Source organism: Nilaparvata lugens, chromosome 13, assembly GCF_014356525.2.
Source record: "Nilaparvata lugens isolate BPH chromosome 13, ASM1435652v1, whole genome shotgun sequence".
Lineage (NCBI taxonomy): Eukaryota > Metazoa > Arthropoda > Insecta > Hemiptera > Delphacidae > Nilaparvata > Nilaparvata lugens.
The window spans coordinates 29,253,714-29,277,592 of record NC_052516.1 but is presented as its reverse complement, the minus strand read 5'-3'; the positions used below and the strand labels follow the sequence as shown (position 1 = coordinate 29,277,592).

General features: G+C 35.6%; 1 protein-coding gene across 2 annotated transcripts in view; it reads right to left on the bottom strand.

Annotated features, from left to right (window-relative positions):
• LOC111047726 (E3 SUMO-protein ligase RanBP2) overlaps positions 1-23,618 on the bottom strand; it is a 41,974-nt gene extending 18,356 nt beyond the window's left edge. Inside the window, exons 1-10 of one of the 2 annotated variants that reach the window (XM_039440268.1) lie at positions 23,436-23,618; positions 19,164-19,333; positions 15,967-16,118; positions 14,448-14,607; positions 13,510-13,821; positions 10,951-11,092; positions 9,535-9,765; positions 8,268-8,388; positions 2,820-2,982; positions 1,833-2,041 (exon numbers count right to left, since the gene is read on the bottom strand). In XM_039440268.1, the coding sequence (XP_039296202.1) occupies positions 1,833-2,041; positions 2,820-2,982; positions 8,268-8,388; positions 9,535-9,765; positions 10,951-11,092; positions 13,510-13,821; positions 14,448-14,607; positions 15,967-16,058 (1,430 nt within the window). In that variant the 5' untranslated portion in view covers positions 16,059-16,118; positions 19,164-19,333; positions 23,436-23,618. Of the gene's footprint in view, positions 1-1,832; positions 2,042-2,819; positions 2,983-4,424; positions 4,546-5,689; positions 5,921-7,105; positions 7,248-8,267; positions 8,389-9,534; positions 9,766-10,950; positions 11,093-13,509; positions 13,822-14,447; positions 14,608-15,966; positions 16,119-19,163; positions 19,334-23,435 lie in introns of those variants that run through there. The other variant, XM_039440269.1, reaches the window with a different exon arrangement.
• Positions 23,619-23,879: the final 261 nt, after the last annotated feature.

Below are 23,879 nucleotides of genomic sequence, written 5' to 3'. Positions count from 1 at the left end.
GAAAACAGTAAACATTATAATATTTCATGTGAGAAAATTCGTTACGTAAATTATTCCGTTATTTGTTAGTAAGCATGATGTCCACATGAACTCCAGGATCATGTGTGGGAATGAGACGGATGATTCATTTGTTTAGAAATGAAAATATATGCAATAAAGCTTTATTTTCATTCTTTATAGAACAAAAGCCTCCTAAACAAATGAAGGAACATTTCTAAACAAATGAATCATCAGTGTCATTCACACGAATGAGCCTGGAGCTTATGTGAGCATCATCCTTACTAACAAATATAGAAATCCTTTCAGAGTTGGTATTTTGTTGATTTAAGAGTTCATATACTTATAGTCCAGGCATTGAATGCTCAAAAAAGGGTTTAGAGGGTAAAGATTGGAAGACATTTTTTGACCCCGCAGTTCTGTTCAGGGTAGTAAGGAGGTAAACAACTCGAAAGTCCCCACCCCTACCGCCTGTGCTAAGGGGGTGGGGGTGGTTCAAAGGTACCATTTTTTGGTTTCTCGCATATAACTCGAAAATTATGCATTTTACGGACATGACTATTCCATAAAAAATTAATGCTTACATAATTTCCTACAATATTGATTTCTCAATTTTTTTCTATATCTCTTTTACTTTTCGAGATATCCGCTCTTAAAGATGGACATTTTTGAAATAAAAAATACATTTTCTTTCAATTTTTTGCTATTTTTCTCTTATTAATTTTTGAATATTGATGGCAAAATCATAGCCACCTCTAATACAAGGCCCCGGCCTACGATATTGCAACGTCGCAGTGTAGGCCTAGAATGTAATACATGATTGGTGAAAAAGATCAGCTGGTATTTTTTAAAATCTTTTTCACCAATCATGTATTAGATTCTAGGCCTACACTGCGACGTTGCAATATAGTAGGCCGGGGCCTTGTATTAGAGGTGGCTATGGAAAAATTCATGCTGATCATGAGCTTATACAGCATCGAATTCACTCCAATTTGATGTATAATTTCACAAGTTTACGCACATCCCCACGACTGTTGCAGCAGCTCCAGTATTGAGTGTGTGATCTTCAGTTTTTGCAAAAATAGACCAATTGACAAAGGAATTTGGAGAGAATGTTTTGAACACAATTAATGACTTTGCAGCTTTGTTGGGACCAGTTAGGGGGTGAACATATCAAAACTCCCAATCCCTACCCCTTGTGCTAAAGGGAAGAGGGTGGTTTAAAAGTTTCATTTTTCAATGTTTTGCTTACACGCTCAGATCTTGAGAAAAATGTGTTCAACCGACATGACTAACTATTTAGAAATGAAGCTTGATAAATTCTCTACAATATTTATTACGTAGTGTTTCGTGATATCTCCAACATTTTTAGAGGTATATGCTCTTAAAAGTGTAAATTGTTAAAACAACAGCTTTTAATCCTATTTTTTGCTCTTTCAGGGCTTATAACTCTCCAACTCGGGTCCTGTAGCTTTGCCTATCGGCGGAGGACCACTAGACTACAGTACTACCCGTTCAAAAAGATCGTTTGAAAATGTATCTTTCAATAAGCAACATGCTCTTTTGTTGCATCCGAAAAGATTCACAAGAAGCTTTTTGGAGTTACGTCCCATTAGCACAACACAGCCTATCAGCTGACATTAGTTCAACATGCTCTTTCCATTGTTGGTGATACGTTGCAACTCCCTCATTCATGAAGAATCTCTGTGTGTAGGGAGCTTCCTCCATCTAGGGTCTCTGAAGCGTGATGTTTTTGCAAAGCCGTGAATATCACCCCGCGAACGATACCTTGCCTATATGCCGTTTCAAAGTCACGGGACGCGTACTGCACTTACCGTTGATAGTCGAACAGCCGAGACACAGGGTTGCTGAGTGCCTTGCCTGCACGCATGCGCTCTAACAGCGGCAGGGCGGCCTTCCAGTAGAGGTTGGCCCTCGACTCGAGTGCACCCACTTCGGCGTTGTCATGCACGCTGGATGGGTCCAGTTTCGGAGAGATGTAGTCATTGCCGTCACTAAGCGACGACGTATAGAAGCTCATCGCCTGCCAAAACAAAACCACTCTCAAATATTTACAGTTCAAATTGTATTTAGCTCAAAGATATTGAGTTCAAATTGTATTTAGCTCAAATATATTGAGTTCAAATTTCTTAAGGATTGACAAGGATTAGGAGTGTAATATAGAAGATGAGACTGAAGATTTGGTGGGTGTAATTGACAATATTAAAAGAAAACCAATCAATTTATTTATGATGACGATTACGTTAGACAATGGCAGAAGACAATGTTCTAAGTATAAAACAATCCAAACCTAAGAAATCATCATCCATAGAAAAAACTAAATCATTCATATTGAGTTAAAATAATTCGTTAAGAAATTGATGTTTCATAACAAGGATTGGAGAAATAAAGTGAGCTACAAGTAATTGACGTTTCATATCAAGGATTGGAGAAACAATGTTGAAGAAATAAAGTGAGCTATCAGAATATTTATAGTCAATTTATTATGAAAGTTCAAGTGAGATTCACACATTTGATGTCTGCCTTTGTGGAAACATTCTCATTTGAACCAATGGTATTCACATAATGCTCAACAGAGCAAGAATTCATTAGAAAGCAGGGCTGTATAGCACACGGTATGTTGTGATCAGAAACTGTAAAACAAAAATTTCAATTTATTGTTGAAAAAAGTTTCAATGGACTATTGATATTTTTAAATCGGCGATTGTAGCAGTTTTGGGGGTAAGCCTGTTGTATCATCTCATATTATTTTGTAATAAATTGTGTCAATATAATAAATTAATTTAATGATAAATATTTACCCGTTCGGTGAAGGTTTGAGCAAGTGCAGCCAACAGTATAGGATCGAGACCATGGTTGCCAACAGCCCTGATCACCTCAATGCCTCGCAGCAGATCCCACTTTGCATCTACTATTGTTCGAGACGTCATCTGCTTTGAATAGATCTTGTGCACTGCATTCCACCTGCAAAATAACATCTCAATAAATAAATGTTGCATCAACTATATGTACATAATAATAGTCATACTGAGGGTGATGCCAACATAAGCTCTTAGGCTTGTACGAGGGTAATGAGTGAGAGGGATGATGATGATGAGAGATGACGACTACTTTTTAGGTAGTCGGAACCGACGGCTTATCGTCTCCTCCGTAAGACGGGGTTGCCGTATCTATGTGATTGTGCTGTGGTCAAAAACTTTTGCCCCGGTCGAGATTCGAACTCGGTTTCTCTTTATTATTAGACCGGCGCGTTATCACTTATTCCAACGAGCCACTCAATATATTATAACAAGATTAAAATATTCACAATATTTATTCATTTATTTACGATACAAATGACACTGATGTAATAACATTGTTAGATAAAATAATAAGGTAATCCTTGTGCTGTTTTTCTTCCAGATTTAGGTGATGACACAATCCAAGATAAAGTTGGTATTTCACATGTACAATTTCTATACCCGCTTGGTTATGAGCACGCAGATGAGAATAGCAATAGGAACACACACACTGAACGCATGCATGTACTGGTGGCGTTCAGTGCGAGCAGCTGCATGCACGTCACAACCTGTTTGTATGGCTCTTTCCAGATTTTGTTTTTCGGCTCATGCATGATCTGACATGCACTTGCATATATACGCATTCAATTTGATCACAACCTAACAATGGATTAAAAATACAAACCAATCAAGTCAAATAAAATGGTTGAGTTCAGAGCCACTGATCAATTCCATCGGGTTTTTTTTACGTTCAGTAAAAAAACCTGATCACAGATGAACCACAGAATATTAAGTCGGCTAGTATCCTGACGTCATAATCCGCCATCTTGAAAGAAAGTGTAGCATTGTAATACAGCGGTAGTTTTAATTTCTAACAAGATGATGCAGTCATGTGTCGTGGTCTTGGTGCACTCAAATCTTGGTTAGATTGGTACCTTCCATTTTGTGTGTATACTGTGGCTGAACGGTTGCTCATGAGTCATGACTGACAGATGTTTCCCCTGTTGATAATGTTTTGTAAACAAAACTAGAACTTAACCTATTTCATTGTAATCAATTAAAATGGAAAACCATCAGGTGATTGCAGTAGTTTTAAATGCTTTGTAAAATATTTTAAATGTTATTGAATTTATGTAATCATGCATTTTTTCAGCTGTCCCCCTTAATGGCCGATTTCAATTCCAAATAATCTAGTGCTGCATGTGATGTGAGTCTATGCATCGTTCAACGACAAAACAGTGGTTCGTTCAGAGCCACGTTCACTCACCGATCAGTGGCTTTGAACTCAACCAATGTCAAACAACGGTACAAAAAATCGTAAAGAAAGTCAGGTTGGAACACTGTTCAATAGGACATAACAACTGATATTGGGTAGGAATTTGATAGATAAATGTGGTTGTTACTAACCAGTTGGCCTGTTCAGGTGAGCAGAGCTGGCAAGTGATATCGGCAGGCAGAGTGATCGGTCTCTCCAACGAGTAGAAGCCACTCTTGATTTCGTTGCATAACTGCGCACTCGCACATAATACTGAAAACAAAACAAAACATCAAATAAAATTCTTTATTTACACATTGTAGTACAAAAAGTTAATTGTTAGATAGTGTATCGTCATGATCAGTATCACATAAAATTATAATGGTAATCACTATTCAACAGGAATAAAACGTAAACATTGAACTTATACACATACTAATATCCAAGAGTAACAATGGCTTGCTTTTGGACATGGTTCAATTCTTTTTTAAATAAAAAGACGGCAGAATCCATTTACATATCTAGAATGAGATTTTGACTAGTTTTTTTCTATTTATTGACGGATACTTGAAATTACATTTTGACTGATAGTTTTCTAATTATTGACGTTCATAAAAAAAATCTAGAAATCTATACAACTCGAAAACTGAGGTCGACATAATAAAATGTTACTGGACATTTTTTGTTGCAAATTTCATGTAAAATTATAATCTTCGGCTGTTACAACTTTCATAGGACGCTCTGTATATTGAACACCTTTCGTGGGACACGCAGTATATATGACGGGAGGTCCCTGCAAGGTTAATAAAAACCTTAGCGCTGAGGCCTAGTGTTCAATGAAGGAGTGATGAAAGTGTGTAATCTAGTTTCTAATATCTGGTCTATTGTATGACTGTGATTGTTTTGTGATATTTGCTCGCATATGTACCTGACGATTGATTGTCCATGTATTTGTATACATAATTTCACAATAAAGAATGACAATTTGTTATTAGATATAAGTTAATTATCCTTCTGAAAATATTCAATTGTATATTTATGTATTTATTTAGAATGCAATGACACTAAAGCAATAACATTGGTAGATAAAATAAGATAGTCCTTGTGCTATTTTTCTTCCAAATTTATGGGTGAAAAAGTCCAAGATAAGTTTAGAATTTTACATGTTCAATTTTTATAAAATTTTAGTCCAAAATAACATGAAAACTATAAATTTTTAATTTAGATTGCTTTAATTTATAAATTGATTAGAAATATTCCACTCAATTACCACTTGTAAGGAATAATATTGAGTTATTTAACAAAATTTGAAGAAACACAAACTTGTACTAAAGCTATAGTTTGAAACTTTACTGTGTTGAATAAATAATTATTATTATTATTATTAATGAATGTGAATTGAATTGAATAAACTCACCAGCCGCATAAAGGAACGAGTCGACATCCAGCCTGGTGACAGTGTCGTTGCCAACTGAGGTATCGCAGATGGCGAGTGCCGCGAACAGCTGATGCGTGTGGAAGTCGTGCGGCGGAAGAGGCATGCCTCCCCGCTGTGGCATGCCCTGTTGCATTGCATGACGCATGCCCTGCACGCCCAGCCACACCAGGTGGTGGAGACTGCCTGGGTGGATGGTGGCTGTTGCTGACACTGCGAAACACATTCCAAATCTCTCTTATTCCCGAACACACCTTGTATTTTTTAATAATAATCTGTTACTTTCGAATACACCTTGTTTTCTTTATAATAAGTAACTAGTAGTTCGGAGAACAGTAGAACTCGCTACACTCAATAACATCACTACTCACACACGCCCGCCTATTCACACACAAACAAACACAAATTGGATTTAGAGTATGATGTGCAAGAGGATAGGTGGAGGACGCTGAGAAATAGGAGTTGTTTACACTTTTGAGCTAGGATGCACGGTTGAAGAGATAAAAAATCTGAAACTTGAAATGTAGGACTTTGAAAAAATTATCAAATTCTTAATTTTTTAAAACTTTTGAACATGTGATTATATGAAATAAGACCACCTTAGAGCACCGAAGAATAAAGGTCCTCCACACTTTTGAGCTCGGAAGCACGGTTGAAAAGCTAAAAAATTTGAAACTTGGATTCCATATTTGAAATTCGAATTACAAATATTTTTAAATTTTGAACATGTGATACATGAAATAATACCGCTTTGGAGCGCTGAGAAGAATGAGTCCAACTTGAACCTGATCCAATTAAGTATTGAAAAGTTAGGTTGATTTTTAGGGTAAAATTTCCGAATAAAGGGACGCCACCTTGAAACGGGAATGAATTTGAAAGTTTTAAATATATACGTTTCTGCCCTTTGTTTCAAAGTACTTGTAGATCAAATTTTATCCAAATCGGACCGTAACTGCGGTACAAACAATCAAACAGACAAACGCCGATTGACTTGAAACATAGAATTCGCTTTGCTCAATTATCAAAAACCTTGTTGTACAGTAGTTATTACATTTCAATTTTTCAGTAGATTGAATTAAATAAAATAATATTGCTTTTATTAAGGGCCGAGGAGTTAGTACTCAAGGTCCTCTCTCCCACACAACCCTAAATTTATAGATTTTCAGATCCAGTGAAAATAATCTTTCAAGATTTTCAAAGACTCCAGATTTTTCAAGATTGTTCATTACCAAATATCAAGTTTTGAATGGTTCAATGATACCCGGTTTCACCAAGCTCGGTCAAGACATATGAACTTAATCAAGCAACAAGTGTGCACTGGAATTATCGTTATTATTGTACACAATAATTGTCATATGTATATGACGCCATATAAATATCGATATTTCTGACACCAACCTTGTTTGGGTATTTGGACGATGACGTCATCGAGGTAGCGCAGGATTGACGAATCAGAACGAGGCGGTGAATTGAACATCTGATGGTTGACGAAGTGAGACGAAGACAGACCGTTCTTTGTCTCTTCGAACGTAAACAGTTTCTGAAAAACAAAATATCTTGAATAACAAATAATTATTTCTATTGACAATTTTGTAGGCCTCAGAGAGAAGTCGATGGCAAACACTCATAATATTCAGCATGGAACTATAAGGCTGGGCGCACACTGGATAGTTAAGACAAGACTAGTCACGTTTAGTCACAATACTTCACATAGTTGGTTATGAAGCAACACACACCGATTAGTCATTGCAATTAGACATGGCTTCATAAGCAACTATGTGAAATTGCGTAAGGCTGGGCGTACACCGATTAGTCAAGACAAGACTAGTCACGTTTAGTCACAATACTTCACATAGTTGGTTATGAAGCAACACACACCGATTAGTCATTGCAATTAGACATGGCTTCATAAGCAACTATGTGAAGTTGCGTAAGGCTGGGCGTACACCGATTAGTCAAGACATGATCAGACACGTTTAGTGACAATACTTCACGTAGTTACTTATGAAGACAAGTCTAATTGCAATGACTAATCAGTGTGAGTTGCGGTACATGTAGCTATGTGAAGTATTGTGACTAAACATGTCTGATCCTGTCCTGTCTTAGTGTTCGCCTGGCCTTAAACACTCAACCTAGAGGGTTGATGGTCCTAATTGAGCTTTGCGGCGGAGCACGGATTACACTTGCTCTTATTATATAAGTATGTTGAATTCTGCAAGTTGTATTATCCATGTAAATGCTTTGTAAAATATTTTAAATGTTATTGAATTTATTTTTCATATTTTTTATATTATTTTTTCAGCTGTCCCCCTTAATGGCCGATTTCAATTCCAAATAATCTAGTGCTGCATGTGATGTGAGTCTATGCATCGTTCAACGACAAAACAGTGGTTCGTTCAGAGCCACGTTCACTCACCGACCAGTGGCTTTGAACTCAACCAAAGTCAAACAACGGTACAAAAAATCGTAAAGAAAGTCAGGTTGGAACACTGTTCAATAGGACATTATAATTAATTGATATTGGGTAGGAATTTGATAGATAAATGTGGTTGTTACTAACCAGTTGGCCTGTTCAGGTGAGCAGAGCTGGCAAGTGATATCGGCAGGCAGAGTGATCGGTCTCTCCAACGAGTAGAAGCCACTCTTGATTTCGTTGCATAACTGCGCACTCGCACATAATACTGAAAACAAAACAAAACATCAAATAAAATTCTTTATTTACACATTGTAGTACAAAAAGTTAATTGTTAGATAGTGTATCGTCATGATCAGTATCACATAAAATTATAATGGTAATCACTATTCAACAGGAATAAAACGTAAACATTGAACTTATACACATACTAATATCCAAGAGTAACAATGGCTTGCTTTTGGACATGGTTCAATTCTTTTTTAAATAAAAAGACGGCAGAATCCATTTACATATCTAGAATGAGATTTTGACTAGTTTTTTTCTATTTATTGACGGATACTTGAAATTACATTTTGACTGATAGTTTTCTAATTATTGACGTTCATAAAAAATATATAGAAATCTATACAACTCGAAAACTGAGGTCGACATAATAAAATGTTACTGGACATTTTTTGTTGCAAATTTCATGTAAAATTATAATCTTCGGCTGTTACAACTTTCATAGGACGCTCTGTATATTGAACACCTTTCGTGGGACACGCAGTATATATGACGGGAGGTCCCTGCAAGGTTAATAAAAACCTTAGCGCTGAGGCCTAGTGTTCAATGAAGGAGTGATGAAAGTGTGTAATCTAGTGCCTAATAGCTGGTCTATTGTATGACTGTAATTGTTTTGTGATATTTGCTCGCATATGTACCTGACGATTGATTGTCCATGTATTTGTATACATAAATTTCACAATAAAGAATGACAATTTGTTATTAGATATAAGTTAATTATCCTTCTGAAAATATTTAATTGTATATTTATGTATTTATTAAGAATGCAATGACACTAAAGCAATAACATTGGTAGATAAAATAAGATAGTCCTTGTGCTATTTTTCTTCCAAATTTATGGGTGAAAAAGTCCAAGATAAGTTTAGAATTTTACATGTTCAATTTTTATAAAATTTTAGTCCAAAATAAACATGAAAACTATAAATTTTAAATTTAGATGGCTTTAATTTATAAATTGATTAGAAATATTCCACTCAATTACCACTTGTAAGGAATAATATTGAGTTATTTAAGAAAATTTGAAGAAACACAAACTTGTACTAAAGCTATAGTTTGAAACTTTACTGTGTTGAATAAATAATAATTATTATTATTATTAATGAATGTGAATTGAATTGAATAAACTCACCAGCCGCATAAAGGAACGAGTCGACATCCAGCCTGGTGACAGTGTCGTTGCCAACTGAGGTATCGCAGATGGCGAGTGCCGCGAACAGCTGATGCGTGTGGAAGTCGTGCGGCGGAAGAGGCATGCCTCCCCGCTGTGGCATGCCCTGTTGCATTGCATGACGCATGCCCTGCACGCCCAGCCACACCAGGTGGTGGAGACTGCCTGGGTGGATGGTGGCTGTTGCTGACACTGCGAAACACATTCCAAATCTCTCTTATTCCCGAACACACCTTGTATTTTTTAATAATAATCTGTTACTTTCGAATACACCTTGTTTTCTTTATAATAAGTAACTAGTAGTTCGGAGAACAGTAGAACTCGCTACACTCAATAACATCACTACTCACACACGCCCGCCTATTCACACACAAACAAACACAAATTGGATTTAGAGTATGATGTGCAAGAGGATAGGTGGAGGATGCTGAGAAATAGGAGTTGTTTACACTTTTGAGCTAGGATGCACGGTTGAAGAGATAAAAAATCTGAAACTTGAAATGTAGGACTTTGAAAAAATTATCAAATTCTTAATTTTTTAAAACTTTTGAACATGTGATTATATGAAATAAGACCACCTTAGAGCACCGAAGAATAAAGGTCCTCTACACTTTTGAGCTCGGAAGCACGGTTAAAAAGCTAAAAAATTTGAAACTTGGATTCCATATTTGAAATTCGAATTACAAATATTTTTAAATTTTGAACATGTGATACATGAAATAATACCGCTTTGGAGCGCTGAGAAGAATGAGCCCAACTTGAACCTGATCCAATTAAGTATTGAAAAGTTAGGTTGATTTTTAGGGTAAAATTTCCGAATAAAGGGACGCCACCTTGAAACGGGAATGAATTTGAAAGTTTTAAATATATACGTTTCTGCCCTTTGTTTCAAAGTACTTGTAGATCAAATTTTATCCAAATCGGACCGTAACTGCGGTACAAACAATCAAACAGACAAACGCCGATTGACTTGAAACATAGAATTCGCTTTGCTCAATTATCAAAAACCTTGTTGTACAGTAGTTATTACATTTCAATTTTTCAGTAGATTGAATTAAATAAAATAATATTGCTTTTATTAAGGGCCGAGGAGTTAGTACTCAAGGTCCTCTCTCCCACACAACCCTAAATTTATAGATTTTCAGATCCAGTGAAAATAATCTTTCAAGATTTTCAAAGACTCCAGATTTTTCAAGATTGTTCATTACCAAATATCAAGTTTTGAATGGTTCAATGATACCCGGTTTCACCAAGCTCGGTCAAGACATATGAACTTAATCAAGCAACAAGTGTGCACTGGAATTATCGTTATTATTGTACACAATAATTGTCATATGTATATGACGCCATATAAATATCGATATTTCTGACACCAACCTTGTTTGGGTATTTGGACGATGACGTCATCGAGGTAGCGCAGGATTGACGAATCAGAACGAGGCGGTGAATTGAACATCTGATGGTTGACGAAGTGAGACGAAGACAGACCGTTCTTTGTCTCTTCGAACGTAAACAGTTTCTGAAAAACAAAAATATCTTGAATAACAAATAATTATTTCTATTGACAATTTTGTAGGCCTCAGAGAGAAGTCGATGGCAAAACACTCATAATATTCAGCATGGAACTATAAGGCTGGGCGCACACTGGATAGTTAAGGCAAGACTAGTCACGTTTAGTCACAATACTTCACATAGTTGGTTATGAAGCAACACACACCGATTAGTCATTGCAATTAGACATGGCTTCATAAGCAACTATGTGAAATTGCGTAAGGCTGGGCGTACACCGATTAGTCAAGACAAGACTAGTCACGTTTAGTCACAATACTTCACATAGTTGGTTATGAAGCAACACACACCGATTAGTCATTGCAATTAGACATGGCTTCATAAGCAACTATGTGAAGTTGCGTAAGGCTGGGCGTACACCGATTAGTCAAGACATGATCAGACACGTTTAGTGACAATACTTCACGTAGTTACTTATGAAGACAAGTCTAATTGCAATGACTAATCAGTGTGAGTTGCGGTACATGTAGCTATGTGAAGTATTGTGACTAAACATGTCTGATCCTGTCCTGTCTTAGTGTTCGCCTGGCCTTAAACACTCAACCTAGAGGGTTGATGGTCCTAATTGAGCTTTGCGGCGGTGCACGGATTACACTTGCTCTTATTATATAAGTATGTTGAATTCTGCAAGTTGTATTATCCATGTAAATGCTGTTATTCCTGTTACTTGTGTATACCGTACTCAGTATTTTTGTTCTATATGTTGTGTTAGGCTGGGCGTACACCGGTTAATATTTTACTCAGTATTTTTCTGTACTCTTACTATGTATAATGAACTATTGTAATTGTGTTCTTATGGGAGCAATTTTTGGGAGAAATCCTGTATGCTTCAATGTTTTTCATAAATAAATAAAGACAAGACTAGTCATGTTTAGTCACAATACTTCACATAGATGCTTATGAAGACACGTCTTATTGCAATGACTATGTGAGTTGCGTCATAAGCAACAATGTGAAGTATTGTGACTAAACGTGTCTGATCATGTGTTGTCTTGTCTTGACTAACTGGTGTGTGCCTAGCCTTATGTGTCATATTATGTGCACTGTATTTCTATTTCATGACAAACTTATACATTGCGAAAAGTCAGACAAAAAATTGAATTTGAATTTGAGATATTTTCAATCCACTTTCTCTTATCCGTGGTCCATCATCTTCCTCTTTTCGCCCCAATCACTTTCTTCTATCGCGGGTACACAAGGCTCGTAGCTGTAGTGAAAGTAGTGCAACTCGTCTAGGGGAGAAAGCCCTACACAAATCGTGTGTTTTGAGGTGTAGCAAGGTGCAAGTCCCACCGCTTGACTTGACCTGCGCAGCGTTCGTACCGCGGCCAGGGGATACCTCAAATTACTGACAAACTCGCAAACAGCCTCGGAAGATATTTATCATTTATTTCTATTCAGCTTCACACACATTCGGTTTCATTCGGTTCGGTTCGTTGCCGAAAACGAATGAGACTTTCATATCAGGTTCTAATTCATACTGTTCTAATCAGGTATTTACTTCTCAAACACAGCTGTGTTTAGATTTTCACAATTCATGCTGGTATTAAAATAAATAACAGTTCGTGTTCAAGTAGTAGGATGTTATTTCTTGAACTAAAAAATTTCAAGTTAATAATTCAAAATTGTGAAATCTTTGAATAGTTTATTTGACACATGGTACATAACATTCATCTCTTCTCTCCATTGATGAAATCATGTAATTTTTAAGGAAAAAGAAAGTAAAAACTCTCCCTGAGTTTTAATTCATCTTCATATTTTTTTAGCAAATATTTATTGAGAAAAAAATGCACCAGTGAATAACTGAAATGAATTGGCCATATGATTTTGACATAGATGATTTTGAAACAAATAATCACGATATCAGGTTAAAATAAAAACAAAAAACCGAGCGTGTTTGAAAGACTTTGTTTTTGTTTCCTGTTTCCTAGCAACGAATTCGAATATTATAAAACCTATTCGTGTCCAAGGGACGTTCGGTGCTATGCGGTTGCTATTCGGAACCAAATTCAAAATGGAAACACCTTTTCACACTTAGAGGAATTGGCCGAAAACAAACAGAAAGCAAACCGAACGGAATGGAATGTGTGTGAAAGTAGCCTCTCGCTAGAAACGAATTTTAACCTGATGGAATTTATTAGTGTCAAGTGGGCGTTCGGTTCTAGGCGGTTTCTATTCGGTACCGAATTACCGTTTCACACTTATATCGGAATTGGCCGAAAACGAACAGAAAGCAAACCGAACCGAACCGAATGTGTGTGAAACTTTCCTTATATTGAATCAGTAGTTACCCTTCTCATTTTTTGATGACACGACCGCTTTCTGCTAATCTATATGAACATGTAAACAATATTGAGTAACAATCACCTGGAACAGCTTCTCCCGCCAGTTCTTGAAACAGAAATGCACCACCTTCTCGACATACTGCTGCCTGTTCTCCTTGGCGAGGCAGATGATCACATTAGCGGCCTGACTGATGCGGTGCGTTGCCGCAGCTGCGGTGGCTGCGGTCTGCATCAGGCTGACTTTCTGCGGCTGGCGGTCGGCCATTAGTTTGAGGGGGGTGCCCCCAACCCCTTCGCCGGACCCCCCATCCTCGACAGCCCCCCGACCCAACACCAGCGCGAACAACAGTAGTGGCGCAGCGTTGCGAGTGGCCTCGTTCCAGTTGCCCTGCTCCTGAAATAAATAATACATCTGATAAATTACAATAGAATAGATAGAATGAATTAAAAAATAAATACCATTTACCTGACACCTTTTCTATCCTCTCATGTATTAAAGGATTTCCTAGCACATGTATAAATAACTCCAAACTCCAAACAAGAATCATGGCCTCAGCTAATGGAAAGATGAAGTTAGTAGACAACTGTCTTCTAACGTTGATGGAAAGATACATTTTCAAGATGTTCGATGTTTTTGAACGGGTAGTATTATAGTCCACTAGACAGCTGATTTATAATGAATAATATTCTATAGTCTGATTTTTACGGTAATATTGGTGTTCGAAGGAAACTCCTTTTCCTTTTGTATTATCCTTGAAATGCAAAATTTTAAAAAAGCCTTATGTATACGTCGACGCGAAATTCAAAAAGGAACATACCTGTCAAATTTCATGAAAATCTATTGCTGCGTTTCACTGTAAATGCGCAACATATAAACAATTGAACATAAAGAGAAATGCAAAACCGTCGACTTGAATCTTAGACCTCACTTTGCTCGGTCAACTATTTAGCCTAGAAACAAGAATATAAATACCAATGTTAATCAGGCGCTGACTTCTCAATATAGGAATAGCGACTCACATTTTTGGCCTTTTTGAAGATGAATGTGGCCAGATGCAGGCAAAGCTGCGCGGACATGTGTTCGAGGAAATCGGCGCATCGCTTGGCCGACAGAGGCAGTTGTCCGTACGACTTGGAGTTGTTGAGCATGGCATAGGCCTTGTGTAGCACTTCATCCAACCTGCCAACAACCAATATCATCCAAGTTAATAAGTTTGTTCAAGTTAATTCTTTCTTTTTGTTCAAGTTAATTCATTCGTAAGGCTGGCCTCTAACGACAGGACATGCACGATGAACATGATTGTGTTTGTGCATTACGTACATGTGTGTACGCACATTTTCATCATGCATCTTGTCGTTAGTGGTCAGGCTTAGAATTCATTAATTCGTTGAGAACAGATTGATTCAAATTCAAGCGTTGTCCATGAAAGAGTACATTCGTGGAATTCGTAACTTCAGTATTAATAATTATTCTAGGTTTAAATTATGGGTTTTATACCTATTATTAGTAGTGGTATTTACTACTACCAATACTAATAATAAATATAAAACCTAATTAGTATCAGTACTAGCCTATATAGTATCAGTAGTAACCTATACAGGATGGGCGAAAAGTCCGAGAACGGCTTAATATCTCATACACAAAGGTAATTTAACGGTGGGTATGATTGGGGATCCTACTCAAATTGGAAATACTACTTTACTATGACTTTAAAAATTTGGTCCGCCATCTTGGATCCGCCACATTGAATGCAACTTTTTTATAAAAAAATAGGAAGGTTGTCATGCGATACAAGATTTCGATACGGAATTTCAAGAAAAAACGAATGGCGAAAACCGCACATCGATATCTCAAACTGTTTTGAAGATATACACATTATTAATCAATACCATGCAAATCAGAAATGAAATACATAAGTGGTATTGATTAATGATGTGAATATCTTCTGAACGGTTTGAGATATCGATGTGCGGTTTCCGCCATTCATTTTTTTTAAATTCCGTATCGAAATCATGTATCGCATGACCACCTTCCTATTTAAAAAAATAAAGTTGCATGTTGCATTCAACATGGCGGACCAAATTTTTAAAGTCATAGTAAAGTAGTATTACCATTTGTGAAAGGAACAGTTTTGGGCTTTAAGCCTGTTGTTCCTTTCCCAATCATTCATAGCTGAAAATGATATTGTAACCTATGTATCAATGTATAAATAAATAAATCAATTAATGGTATAAGATCAAGATGAAAGTCAATACAATGAAATGAGATGTCAGTATTATAACCTACGAATTTATAGTTAGATACTTCTTTCCACACAAAAAATTAAATCAAATGTCAAAAGTATCATTCCCACAGTTCGAGTAGGTTAAATAAATAAATAAACCTTTTATTGCATTCTTTTACATTTTTCTAGGATCAAACAAGTTTTATAAATCATATACAAACAATGTTTTTCATGCAATAATGAGCTTCTGCTGGGGTTATCCTCTATTTGTTTGAAAACCGAAGAGTATAGTAATTTGGAATGTATTTGCTTACCTGTATATAGCATTTCCGCACTCGGTGATACTCTTGGGGGGCGAATTTTGGTTTTCGGCAAGACACAGCATGACATAACGCTCGTTCACCATCGTCCAGTTCAGAATGAACTCCCCGTCCGCCACCTCAGGAAGATTCTTGTCATAATACGTCTGATAACAAATAAAACTTATAGAAAACAACATATTTACAACTATTATAATTTTAAAAAGTATTTACTAATAACACAACTATTTATTTACATTAAATAAATTGAATTAGAATGTCAGTTATCAAGTTAGAATACAAATAAATATTAGAATAGCAAGTTTAATAGAAATAGCAGCAATCAATTCAAATCAAATCAAAAAATCCTTATTGGTTCTTCAACGAAAATAAATATACAAAAAAAATCAAAAACTTTCAGCAAAAATATAAGAAACCAATCCCCTGCAAGGAAAATCCTGTGCGCAGATGAGAGCTGCTAATACAAATTCAATATCAGTCATTTTACAAAAGATGAAATAAGAAATTATATAATATAATATTAATAAAATAAGATGATGAATAAGTGGAATAAGGATGAAAGAAAGAGAGAAAGAAGGAGAAGAGAAAAAATGAAAAGAGAAAGAAAGAGAGATGCAAACATAATATTGGAACAAAGATAAGAGTCACTCAAAAAGTATGTCCTCGATTTTACTGGTAATTATCCATTCAATAGTTCTTTTTTCAAGCTATGTAACAGAATTTCGATTAATATGCTCCGTATGGTAATCTGGTAAAAGTATTGTCTCCTGCAAACATTAAGATCCATTCTTATATTTTCAAACCTATTTCTGGAAGGTCGTAAATTGATGTTTGATTCACGGAATAGAAACATATCTTTATTATTTCTAATGAGAATAATGAGGTTTTCAATATATAATTGACGGACATTCAATACTTTAAACTCGTTGAATAAATATTTAGTTGGATAAAGACGAGGTTTACCTAAAATAGTTTTTTAATAAGGTGTTTTTGGATGATAAAAAGTTTTTTTATTAAGTGTAAATAGTGTCTATTCAATGATCCCACACTTCAAATCATATCATAGTTATCAAGTAGGAAAGCGATCTAGTTTCGTGGTCGCTCTGATAAGCTATCGATAAGATAAGTAAAGCTAAATGCGTCTGCTTCTCCCTTTGTAAGGATGACCACTTCAAGAGTCGAACTCTCCAAAATACCATTTATAAGTTCAAAAATCACTTCCCGGTGGTTCGGAACCCACCTGAAGCTGTAGCTCCACTCATCTCTCATCATCATCCGTTACATTACCAACGCAAAAGCTTGGAGCTCATGTGGGCATCATTCTCAAATAAAAAACCTTCTTTAACCTCAAGATTGTTCCAGCAATCATTTTTTATAATTCAAACATGTATAACGCTAGTTCGTCCACATGGTGTACATTGGTTAACGCTAAATGGACTAGCAAATAATGGCGGTCAGACAAAATTAGGTTCTCCTGACCAAGAACTACACAACATCTCAAGAGATTGGAAATATACAGTGTGTATGTAGACATTTGAGACTTATGAGCTTTATATGTGTTAATATATATATATTCGTATGGTCAGGGGGAAAAACATAGTAGATACTTTCCTCACTAGAAAAGAGTCGTCAAGAAAAATTGAAATTATATGCTTGCCAGTTGAGTAGTATTTTCAATAAATAAATACATAAATAAATTAAATAAAAATAAAGTTACATGAAAACACGATATAAACGTTTAGATTGGCACTTGCAGGTGACTCAGCCACTGGAGAGCATCTGGACTAAGAGTGAGGAGACCTGCAGCCCCAGTTGGGAACCTGTATAGTGGACACTCATCAGTAATATGGTGGAGCGTTTGCATTCCACCGCACTCACAATCTGCTGACTCCGCAAGACCCCATTTATGGATTGTCGCTTTTACCCTACTGCAACCAGTCCTTACCCTATTTAGGCGCACCCATGTTTTCCTAGGCAGAGAGAAACCCGTCGGGAGGGCAGATACGTTGATCCTATCTCTATTCTCACCTCCCAACAGTTGACATCGCTCTTGCCATACAGTCAAGGCTTGCTGGTTACTCATTCTGCTGCTCAGCCATGGGGGTTTGCGGGATTTCAGTCTCAGAACTGGTTGAGGGTCGAGAAATTGATGAATGGAGAGAGACTGATTTCTCTCTATCTGATCCCATAATCTACTGGTAGATTTTGTGCGACGAAGATCTGGCGGTTCAATGTGCGAGAGTACAGGTAGCCAATGTTGAGGTGTGGCCTGCAGTGATCCACAAACTTTACGCATAGTCTTATTTAGCTCATCTATTAATTCTGTATGGCTGTTCTCATGCCAGACTGGTGCAGCCACAAAACGACTCTTAAAGTTTTATTGAGAGGAGAGAACTAAACGATCACTACGTGGCGAGACTATGTCGAAACCACATCTGAGGCGACTGGACCCACACAAGGGACTACACAGTCATAAGGGAAAAAACTGCTCTTTTCAGAGCAAAAATTTTGTAAATAACAGAATCATTAAAAAAAAATATTATATGTGTTGTGGATCTGCCATACGCTAAATGTGTTTATACCATGTGCTAAAGTGTTAAAGTGCATGAGCTTATGTGCTAAAGTGTTTATACCATCGATAGCAAGTTATTTTATCTTTTACATTTTTCAACTAATTTTTCTATTGCCAATATTTGTAGGCCTCAAAGTGAATCTGATAGGATAAAATAGGGTTATTGACCATTGCAGAGCAAGGATTACATCTGGCCCCTGTTTAATAATCAAATATAAGCTTGTCATGTTGGTGATGTTTAATGCCTAGTCCACACTATCGCCCAGTCGCTGGCCGAGCTGGTAGCTTGGTCACGTTGGTCTTGCCATGCACACTACAATGTGACCATTTGTGGATGTTCGGCTGGCCACTGGCCTTCGCTTGGCTGGCCTCCGTTCGATAAAAATCGGAGCGATGGCAAGCGGAGGCCAGTGAAGGCGCGCGATGGCAAACCACCGATCCACACTCTGGCGCGCGTCGTCATTTGCACGCCTTGGACAATAGTGCATAATTCAAGAAGTTTTGGGGAATAGCTTGTTTTTTTCCGATTGTTGTTGTATTGTTTGTGCTAACCAAATAAATAGATAAAGAATACTTTCCTATTCTAATAGGCCTAACATGCAATAGGATGTTGGTTTACCTTGTAGAGCGTGGTGAGATAGTCGTACCACAGAATTTCGTGCGCAAAGAGTTTGTTGGCCTCGATTTGCTGCGCATGCGCATAGGCAGCCTGCGTGCGCCCAGTGTCCACAAACAGCTTCAGTTGGCGCACGTGGACGTTCACATCCACCGGACGCGATTTCAGTTCCGCTGCAAATCATCAAATTTAACCATCAAATCATTGATACAATAGCCTATAGTGAGGTCCACGTTACAAAGGTAATATTTTACATAACAATTAATTAATGTTGCATACAACTATTTTACAATAATGTATAATTTTTAAATACTGATTTCATTGTATTTTTTGATGAAATAAATTTGATTTGCAATCTAATTAGAAAAGCAAAAGATTTATATTATCAATCAGAAATAAATAAAGCTCAAGGTGACCCTAAGAAGATATGGTCTGTGATAAATCAAGCAATTATTGGGGTAAATAAGAATTCACAATTACATGTAAATCAAGATCTTAATGCTTTGAATGACTATTTTGTGAATGTAGGTATAAATCAAGCGCAGGAAATTGATATACATGGACAGAATGAAGATCAATATTTGGAACAAACAATAGATATTGAAAATGCATTTAATTTCAATTTTGTTACTGAAACAGAAATCAAGGAAGTAATCAAAAGTTTGAATGATAATAAGGCACCTGGATGGGATAACATATCCAACAGCGTGCTAAAACTATTAACTGACACAATCTCTAAACCTCTTTCAGAAATTTTCAATTGTTGTTTTTCATCTGGATACTTTCCCTTGCATTTCAAGCATGCAAAAGTTATTCCTTTACACAAGGGGGGGAGTAAAGAAATACCTCAAAATTATAGACCAATTAGCTTGCTAAGTTCTATTTCTAAAATTTTCGAAAAATTGGTAAAGAAAAGATTAGTTGAATATCTAGTTGTTAATAAAATCCTTGATAAGAGGCAGTTTGGTTTCCAACAGGGTAGAAGCACAGAGGATGCATTGGAGTCCTTAACTGAGACAATATACAATGGTTTCAAAACAAATAAAAAAACCTTGGTAATGTTTCTGGACCTGGCCAAGGCTTTTGACACAGTACCACATGATAAAATGATCCAGAAACTATCTAATATTGGTATTCAATGAATAGAGTTAGATTTCTTTGAAAGTTATCTAAGGGGTAGAAGCCAAATCGTTAGCTGTGGTGGTAGTAATAGTGAGATTAGAGATGTGACATGGGGTCTACCTCAAGGGACTGTATTGGGACTAGTTTATTTTTGATCTATGTTAATAACCTGCCTAGTGTACTGGACTCAGTTGGGTCTAAGACAATTTGTTTTGCTGATGACACAGCACTTATCTTCCAAGAAGGTTCCTGGAAGATGTTATCAAGCAAACAAAAGTGGGTTACTATAAGGTTTCTCAGTGGCTAAAATGTAATTATTTGAGACTAAATCTTGGTAAAACAAAATGTATGACCTTCAGTCCAACAACAAGAGGAGATCTAGATATGAACAGGCTTTGTTTGAATAATGCTTGTAACAGGTATCCATGTGATTCTTGCAATGAGGTTATTGAGAGTGTAAACAATTACAAGTATCTTGGTATTTTTGTTGATAAGCATCTACGCTGGTCACCTCAGATTAGCTACCTTTGTAGAAAATTAAGGGTGGTCAATTTAAAAATGTACATGCTTAGAAGTATTTTGAGTCTAAAATTACTAAAATCTGTTTATTTTGCTCTATTCCAATCCTTAGTTCAGTATGGTAATTCTATATGGGGAGGAACTTTTGATTCAACTTTAAAACCTCTATTTGTTTTACAAAAGTTAGTTATCAAAACAATAATGAGGTATCCGAGAGATTTCCCAAGTGTCACATTGTTTCAAAATTCCAATCTGTTCACTATAAGACAATTGTTCATTTTAAAGACTATTAAGAAACATGTGCTCAAATTAAAAAATATTCAAAATTTTCAAAGAGTAACTAGACAAGTCGCTCAAAACTTAATCACAATTGAAAGAGTTGATAGCACCCTATCCCGTAGAAGTATTTCATATTTGAGAAATAAACTCTATAATAAAGTTCCAAGAGGATGGTTGATAAAGAAGCCTAAAATAAAAGATTTCCATACCTGGGTGAAAGAAAATTATTTTTATTCAATTAATGATTTGGTTTAATATTGATTGATGTTGTATGAATCTTAAATTCAGCTTTATGTATATCTTTAATTTATTGTTATTTCTTAGAATAGAATATTTAGTTGGTTGAATGCTAATTACTGTTAGCCTATATTATAATATTGTAGGATCATTTTATATATTAATATTAATGTATAAGTGAATAAGTTATATTAAGACTCCACGTCGGCGTAAAAGTTTTCTTTTGCCGACGTGTAGCACAAAGTTGTCAATTTCCTTTCAGTTGTATTCTGTATATATTTTTGTGCAATAAATCAGTTGTATTCTGTATATATTTTTGTGCAATAAACGATTTGATTTGATTTGAATCATTCCACAAAGTAAACGATTTGATTTGATTTGAATCATTCCACAAAGTAGATAGCGCTATCTTTTTCCAGCTCCGCAATGTTGCCAGATCGTTTTTCAACAATGTAGAAACACAATTTATCAAAAAAATATTTTTCTTATATATATAATACAAAGGCTGAAAATTAACTTTCTACTAGTGATATTTTTTCAAGTTTTTCGATTTTTATATTATCAAGCTATCAAAATGAAAAAGTTTTCTCTGGAAAACATTTTTTTCCGATCATTACTTTTTGAAATGATTTGATTTGAAAAATATAAAATATTATATAAATATAATGTATAATATAATATATACCGTATTATATATAATATAAAATATTATATAAATATAATGTATAATATAATATATACCGTATTATATATAATATAAAATATTATTTCTTATAATATATTCTTGAGGAATGAAATATAGCTGATTATTTTAAACAAGAATGAAGAGTTAATCTTTCATCTGATATACCGGTACCAGTTACCATCTATAGAATGCAGTGAAAAGGCAACGCTGTTCTCTTATATTTCTCCACTGCCATTATAACGTGGACTACATGAATATGTATAACTTACCAATAGTGTGTACGAATTAATATAGAGAAAAGATAGCGAACTTTCCTTGCCTTTACCTTGTACTAACTTTCCACTACGATCATATTTATACCGGTATCTCTTAGACTAGCCACTAATTGTGAAACATACATGTTTATCATGTACATATGCATGTTCATCATGCATGTCTGTCATCAGCGAGAGGCTTCTAAAATAAAATAAACCACTAGAAAAAAAATATTATAATAAAAAAATAATGCTCCTTAAGCCGGAACTGGGTCATGCGAAAACAGGTATTTGCGTTCTCGACTGCCTTTATAAATATGGACCTTGCTATATGAATGTGTATATAAATAATGTGTAGTTAAGACTATACAAAGGCTGAAAATTAACTTTCTACTAGTGATATTTTTTCAAGTTTTTTGATTTTTATATTATCAAGCTATCAAAATGAAAAAGTTTTCTCTGGAAAACATTTTTTTCCGATCATTACTTTTTGAGATATGAGCACCTAAAGTTTAAATTTTGAGACAACATTTCAAATTCGGTGAGAGATAAATCCATAAGATTTGGAGGATAAATTCTTCATGGTATTGTTGATTGAATAAAACAAAAATTTTCTTAAAATATACATTTCGAGAAAGTTATTCAATTTACTAAAAATGACCAAAAATAACTTTTGTTGAGTTATTTTTGGTAAATTGAATAACTTTCTCAAAAATTGATATTTTCAATAAAATCTTGTTTTATTCAATCAACAATAACATGAAGAATTTATCCTAAACCAAACTAATTAACCTAACCTAACCTTAACCCTAAACTAAAAATGACCAAAAATAACTCAAAAAAGTTATTTTTGGTCATTTTTGGTAAATTGAATAACTTTATCAAAAATTGATATTTTGAAAACATTTTTGTTTTATTCAATTAACAATACCATGAAAATTTTACTCTTCAAATCTCACGGATTGATCTCTTACCGAATTTGAAAGGTTTTGTCCCAAAAATTTCAACTTTAGGCGCTCATATTTCAATAAATGATGATCGAAATAAAATGTTTTCCTGAGAAAACTTTTTCATTTTGATAGCTTGATGATATACAAATCGATAAACTTTAAAAATATCACCAGTAGAAAGTTTATTTTAGCCTTTGCACAGCCTTAATCAATGGATTGTCCAACTTACAGCTGATGAGATCCTCGAACTCCTTGGAGTAGTTGGCATTGCTGTTGGTGGAGCCATTGGTCAGCAGCAGTCGCTCCTTGAGCCGGTACACGACTGGGTCGTGCGGAAACAGGTATTCGGCTCGCTCGCACCAATAGCGCGCCTTCTCTGCATCCACGTGCACATCCTGGTCAGTTATCAGCTCGCAAACTGACAAAACAATACATCAATCAACTCATCAAATCATCCAAAATGTTTTATCAACATAATTATACAGAGTCTTCTGAAAAAAAGGTGCGATAAGTCAGGGCGATCCCTCTCATCAAAAGAAGAAAAAAGTTATAATTAACATTGGTCCGAAAATGCTTAGTTACCAAGTTATACAGGGTGAAAGATTTCGTCTGAACTTCAGTTCCCCTGCCGAAACGAAGCCCTACGGGTATTTGTTGGCTGTTAATTAAGACG